Here is a 7,314-nt window from a genome sequence, read left to right as displayed (position 1 = left end):
CTCATTATTATGATAAATAATAAAAAATATAATATAAAAAACACTAGAAGTGAAAATAATTAAGTCAAATGTTATTATAAAAGTTATTAAAAAAAACACAGGACAGATAAAAAAACCACAACCATTTTAATATTCAGTTTTAATCTAATATTGTTTACATAAATTTTACCTTTGTTAATTACAAGAGCTGGGAACGTTTAGTAGATTTTATTTTGAGACGGGCGAATTTCGAAAATATCTTTTCTTGTCGAACTAAGGGAAGTACTTAATTAACGCGGAATGCTGGTTATTAAAGCAGCCAAATTTCAGCCTGGAAAATTAAAATTACATTATTTAATTATAAAACTAAATCTTCTTAACTCTCAGAACCATCTTAACTCGTGAAGATTTCTCTCATCACGAGAGTAAAGAAGATATAAGCAAAAAATTTATTGACTTTTTTCAAGATTTATTTTTAAGCCTGTACTTTCGTTATTTTAATGTAAGTCGTACTCAGTAAATAAGAAAACTTGTGATAGAAATATTTATTATTTAGATTATTTCTCTGCTCAAATATATTTTCACTCTCAAAAATTTGTATAAATTATATTGAGGCTATGATTTACAAAGTTATTTAAGAATATAAGAATATTTAACGCGCGCTATATTTGACGCATGTGTAGAAAGCGTGGTAATTATGATTTTTATATTTCGTAAAAGGGTATGAAAAATTTCTTTATTCTTGAGGAATGTACACTAGTAAATGCAGTTAACGCAACTACTTACTCAAAGTTATCAGAAAGTACTTACATTACCCTTACATAATTTCAATAAGAAAAGAAATATCAAAAATTCAGTCATCTTAAAATCAGTGTGATATATACCCCCCCCCCCCAACAAATTATTATTACCGAGTGGACCTTCAAAATAACAACAGTTTTATACAATTAACTGAATTATAACGAATAACATAACACGTCATTGGTATCGTTGGTTACATCGGATAGAATAACTTCCAAGAACTTTTCGACTGATATTGTCTTGATGACTTAATTTTCCATAGATTTGGCGTTAGTTATGATGATACATTTTGTATATAAAAAATTCATTGGTTTACCCGGTACTGTATAAAAAAAAAATTAATAATAACAAAATGTTTTGTGAGCTAATAAAGTAAACTTTCGTATATAATATAAAAAATGAAAACGGTATGTACACAATTGACAATGATAAATATCGTTTTAGTTTAATCAAAAACAATAGGTTTCATTCTTTTATTATTTTTATTGTAATAAACTAATTACCGTTTTAATTTAATAAATATCTGGAAATTGTGTGCTTTCTAATTATTATAATAATTAATATCGTTTACAAAAAAAAAAAGGATAAATTAATATAAATAAATAATTTAGTTAGAAATGAGTCGGATATACAAAGTTTCCGTCAGAAAACTTAAGAAGTCTTTTTATAAAGAACGACTACTTTATATAAGAAAATGCCCTGAATACGCTGACTACAATTTATTGACTTAATTTATCGCGAAAATCAAACCTAGCCAATTAAAATCCCAATTAAATCAAATTTTATCTGAACCAATCACATGCTTGATGCGACAATTTCGCAACAATTTAACTATTTATTTCCTCAGATACAGAAACGCTTCCCGCTTGCCGAGCTAAAACACAACTCATTAATAAAAATATAAAATTTTTTATAATAGCAACAATTGTTATCATAAATGTTAATCGATTTTCATGATTTCCTTTCTTTGTGTGTGAACTAGGCCAAATTAATTTTCTTCCTTTATTAAATCTCCATGGTACCTAGATACAATTCAACAGAAGTTAATATTTGATACAATGCATGAAAATGTCAGTTTTAATTTCAAAAAAATGTTCGCCTGTCAAACGTTTCTTTTTACTTTGTCATTGATATTTTTTGACAAATACGAATAAAATTGATATAAAAATATAAAAATTGTATTTAAGCAACTAAGATACAAAACAGATTTCATAAATAAATTAGTTTATGCGCTACAACACTTAAAAACAAATTAAAAACGCCTTCCGTTTTCCATATAATGTATTTATTAATTTTTTTGTTGTTGTTGAAAAATTTTACTAGGAAATTCGATTCAAATTCATCTTTGGGGCCAATTCACAGAGATGCGAGAAAATGTTTTAAGATAAAACAACTTTTCTAAAAACTATTTATATAAAAACACTGATCAAACAAAACGTTTAGTTTAAGGATAGATTTAGATAGAATGTTAGAGAACTATCAGTAGAAAGGTATCTACCACATCACCGAGTGTCTTGCCAAACACTAAGACACTATTTATGCTTCGTTAACATCCGATTCCCAAAAAATTAGTCAATTAAGCATCGTTTTTATCTTACGACGCTGACATCTTCAGTAAGTTTCTTTCGTTTTGTTTGTGGTAGAAAAAATTTTATAGTCCAAAACGCTTGCTTTTCCAGCGTGTATTTTTCCCTCAGTAGGGAAAAACTGCAGGGGAATAGGAATCGTGTGGACCACCTATATATTCCACTTATCGCACATTCAGCCTGAATTTCTATTCAATGCATTCACTATTTTTCAATATACTGCAAAAAAATAAAAACGAAAAGAATCGAAATAATTCTGTATTTGGTAAATTCATTTTTTTAAATTTTATTTTGACATCTGCGACTTCAATAATGCATAATCACTGCATGTATAACTATGCATGTCAATTCTCCACGCCTCGACGGTGAGCTATAGGTCATTACAAATAAAGACTGAAGAAGAGAGTGCAGGCGTTACAAAAATGCACACAAAACTACACTCTCTTTCTCCCGAGCAGTCTCATGTGTAATATATAATGCACGAAGGAACGGTCCTATTAAACATACTTGGTGACATAATTTGCTTAACAAATGAAGTTTACATTGCGTTCTAACAAGCAAGACTAAATAATAAAATATTTCCCAGTTTTCTAGTTATTTAAGAAATTAATTACGTTCTCGCATATAAATAAATAAAAAAAAAAGGTCAAAGTTCATAAAAAGTCCAAGCCATTTTTTTCTTTCAAATATCTACTGTACTATAAACACTTAATGAACATTTTTTCCTTTAATGTAAAAGAAAAATAATTTTCATTCATTTTTTTACCCAAGAAACGACAATACTCTGAATAAAAGTTATAGAATTTTTTTTTTTTTTATATTTACAAAAAAAAAATAATTCCTCTCCATAATTTATTACTCTAAAAAAAAAAATGATTTTTATCCAGAAGTAAAATTTAATTTAATTTCAACAACAAAAGTTATTTATAAATACAAATTCTAAATAGGTTTACAAAAGAAGCGAACATCAAAAGGTCGAAATAACAAACGTTCAATTATAAATTAAAGAAAAAAAAAATTATTAAATATTATTATCAATATCACAAACATTAACATTCAGCTCTTACTACTGATAATAAACATTTTAAACAGATAAAAACTTCCTTTCTGTGTGTGTGTGTACAAAAAAAAAACATCTATAGAACTTTTTTTTTTTGATACCCGACTTAAAAACAATTTATAAACGGCCCCAAAAAAATTAAAATAATATTTTTTTTCTGTAAAATAAATAAAAAGCAGTAAATAATAAACTTTTATAATTAAAATTTTTAATCAAGTGTGCGGTGTTATTTTATTAAGTTTTGTGTTTTTGTTCGTTTTGTATTTTCTGTGTTGTTGTGGAGCTATATAGGAGCTCCTAGGTTGGTTGTATTGTTGTATATTTGTTGTATGTGTTATTTTCTGGAATATAATAACATTAAAGCCAAGTGACTATAAATTAATAAACACAAGGGAAAATTCCAAACAAACATTTACAATTTGTTTTTATTCACAACAAAAAACACTACATAACCGTTTTATAGAATAAAAGGGTACAGGATATTACTATTTGTTAAGGGGTATTGTTGATTGTTTTTATCAAAGTGCATTCCTACAGATGTCAGTACTCTACAAAGAATGTTTAAATCTCATTAAAAATAGTGAGGTTATGTATCAACAGAGTAATTTAAAAAAAGTAGTTTTTTAAAAAAAAATTCACAAGTATTTGAACTGTTTTGGAGTTTATTGTTGGTTATGAAATCAAAAATTAAAATGGATATGTTAATTGGAATATTATTTGCTGGTAAGTTTCTATAAAGTTTTCTTTATTTACTTATTTCGTTAAACAGGGGTGGATCAAGAAATTTTCCGACATAAAAAAAATCATAGGTTACGAATTGTATTTGTTATAGGTAGGTACAATAAGAAGTTCTAAAGGAATTCATACATAAATAATTATTTTGACTAAGTTCGAACTATCCTAAAACTTTGCCTGAAAATTTAACAACAAAATTTCTACAATTTACTTAAGGGGGCCAAAACTTTTGGGAAAAATAAAACAATTTCGGTTCCTGTTATGAATGAAAATATTTTCATTGACAATATCAGGTCATTGAATTTTGAATTTGAGCTCTGTGAAGCTGGTAACCTCGAAAACCATAATTTGGAATGAATTTTAGTCGGTGGCATGGTTTTCGCCCGGTTTAAATTAGTCTAGACCGAAAGTTCAAAAAATCTCTCAAGAAAAACTACTTGGAAAAAATTAAATGACAAAATTTTTTTGTCCGTTCATTTTATTTTAAATACAACCCTTTAAAGTAGATATTATGAGAAACATCATTCAAAACGGATTTTAATCAGAATCCGCCTCTATTGTTTAAAATAAAATAGTGGATACTATAAAAAATTTATATTTCTTAAGTATCCAAATATGTCTTATGGGAAAATATGTTAATTTTTTTTATAACCCTATAGAGGGTTGAAAGGAAAATATGATTATGGTTTTTCAAGTGGTTGAATTTAATTGTGAAAAAAATTACTATATTATTTATTTAAGATTAAATTTAGGGGGAAAATGTGATTATAAGTTTGTTTTATACTCAACAAAATTGTTGTTATTAATGCTAACCTTAAAAATTTTAAGTGGCAAATGTTAGAAATAATCTAAAATACAAAAATTTTCAGCATAATATGCAAAATAAAATTTTTATAACTATAATTTTAAAAAAAATTATGGTTACCTATGTATAATGTAATGGTCCAGTACTACCATACCTTTATTTTTATCCGCTGTCTCCGTTAAATTTCTCTCTGGTATCATATTTATACAATTAGAATTCCATTCAACTTTAATTGCAACAAATTTCAGCTTTAGTAAATTCATTTAAATACTACGGAAATCATAAATGAATCTGATTTATTTATTGTTAATAAATAAGCTGACTGACCAGCCCTCTTCTAACGTTTAACTGACTGACTGTCATAACTGTTATCTATATGCAATATACAAGCAGTATAACAATTTTCAGCTCTAATAAATTTATTTACATACCACGGAAATCATAAATGAATCTGATATATTTATTGTTCATAAATAAAGGCTGAATGACCAGCCCTGTTCTAACTTTAGTGAATTCGTTTTAGAACCACGTAAAACTTTTTTTCAATAGCAATTATCTGACTACTGTTCTACTGTTCTATTGATCGCAGTATGTGTGTGTACACAACTACTATAACCAAGCCACAAATCATCAGCTTAGTAAATTCAACGTATTTTTTTGGCCCAGCTCTTCTAATATAGTTGTTGCGTAATTTAAAAGGTATTTTCTGATCATATTGAAAGGTCAAGGCTGATTTTTTCATGTCATTATTATATTAAATATATTATTGAGATTGACATAAGGGATAATGCTATTGTTATCGAATGGAAAGATCATAAAAAAATGACCCTACTTATTTACCTGTTGTAATGTTCCTTCGCATTCAAAAGGTTGTAACAGGAAATGAGGTGGTAAGTATGTCATGCAACCATCATTTGTGTGTAATTTACAAACATTGTTCCTTTCTCATTTTATTCATTTCTATATCAAGTTCACTAGTATTAAGAAAATTTACCAAAAACTGTCATCTGGATATTATTTTATGAAAGAACCATTCTTGTTCCGTTAATCCGATAGAAATGACCCTAATTTAACGGTGGTTACGGGCCCCCGTGATTACGGTTCTCTTGAATCTTTGAGAGCAATCACTTCACACTAAGCCCGAGAAATATTCGAAAACTATTGAAAGTTAGTCTTTCTCTTTCGCGCAGACCGAAAAAGTAAACACGTTTAAGAATTTAAAAAATATGAATTGGCTCTATTAAAGGCTTATCACTTAAAAATGAACTTGTAAATTTGACATATGACTTTTTGGAATAACAGTGACAATATATTTTACCTTATGCTAACAATTGCCTCCCAGAGGCCTAAAGATTCATTAGGTAGCATTTTTCAATGACAAATTTTGCATTAGCAAAGACAAATATTGCATTAAAGTTATAAGAATTGAACAGTTATGCAAGTCATACTTTGTTGGAGGAGACCATTGATTATAATGTTTTATTTGGAAATTTTGGAACTTTCTTTAGTTGTGACCATGTGGAACAGCCAAACAAATCCGAAAGTTCAAAACAATGTTTGGGATAGATTGCTTTAGTCTTAGCTCCGAAGATAGGGCGAGTGGCTATTTTCTGGCCTGCTTTTATTGTTGAAGCCAGACTACCAGAGTACTACTGAATATTATTTGAAAAGTAAGTTTTCTTCCAGTTTAATAAAAAAATTTTTTATGATTAGTTTGTTATCATTTATTGTTCAAATTTCAAGTTCAATCATTATATAAGAAGCAAACTTTTTCATAAAATACTGCGTTGGACAAGTTTTTCATCGATTGGTATTTGTGTACACAAACGTGTATATGTCATGTAAAAATTGAGTGTTCTACAGGAAATTTCAGAATTACTTGGCATTAATTAAGTGTGATATCTAGCAAAAATAAAAAATTAACTTTTCTCTGGGCCTTTTAAATGAATGAACGGAATTAATGTCATTAAGTTATTTATGTGGAGAAGATGAAGCAATTGACTTCTCCAACGTGTATCAGCAGGAAAGAAGAGCTTAGAAATCGAAAGCTGTAGCAATGTTTATTCTGAAAGTTATATTATTACCTATAACTCTTAAATCTAGGTAATGTATTTGAGAAGTTTACATGGACCTTTTAGTATATTTTGTGCTAGATAATACATAGCTAAAGCAGAGCCGTGCATTTCTGAAACATCCTTTATACCCAATAGTATAAAAGTATATAAGAAGTAAAAACCAAACTAAATAGCACACATTCATTTCCCCTTTGGACACCCGCATACATCTATGTACACAACAAACACGAAGAGATAACTATCAACAATAAGCAAATGGTTATTTTGCTTTTC

The 7,314-nt window shown here is 27.9% G+C and overlaps 1 protein-coding gene across 1 annotated transcript in view; it reads left to right on the top strand.

Annotated features, from left to right (window-relative positions):
* Window positions 1-3,660: 3,660 nt before the first annotated feature.
* The window catches only part of LOC123302133, a 221,488-nt gene continuing 217,834 nt past the window's right edge, over window positions 3,661-7,314 (top strand). Inside the window, exon 1 of the mRNA XM_044884939.1 lies at window positions 3,661-4,149. Within this exon, the coding sequence (XP_044740874.1) occupies window positions 4,101-4,149 (49 nt within the window). The 5' untranslated portion in view covers window positions 3,661-4,100. The remainder of the gene's footprint in view (window positions 4,150-7,314) is intronic.

This window comes from Chrysoperla carnea, chromosome 1 (assembly GCF_905475395.1).
Source record: "Chrysoperla carnea chromosome 1, inChrCarn1.1, whole genome shotgun sequence".
In the NCBI taxonomy this organism is placed as follows: Eukaryota; Metazoa; Arthropoda; class Insecta; order Neuroptera; family Chrysopidae; genus Chrysoperla; species Chrysoperla carnea.
Note: the sequence above shows the minus strand (reverse complement) of the source record. Positions and strands in the feature narration are given on the sequence as shown.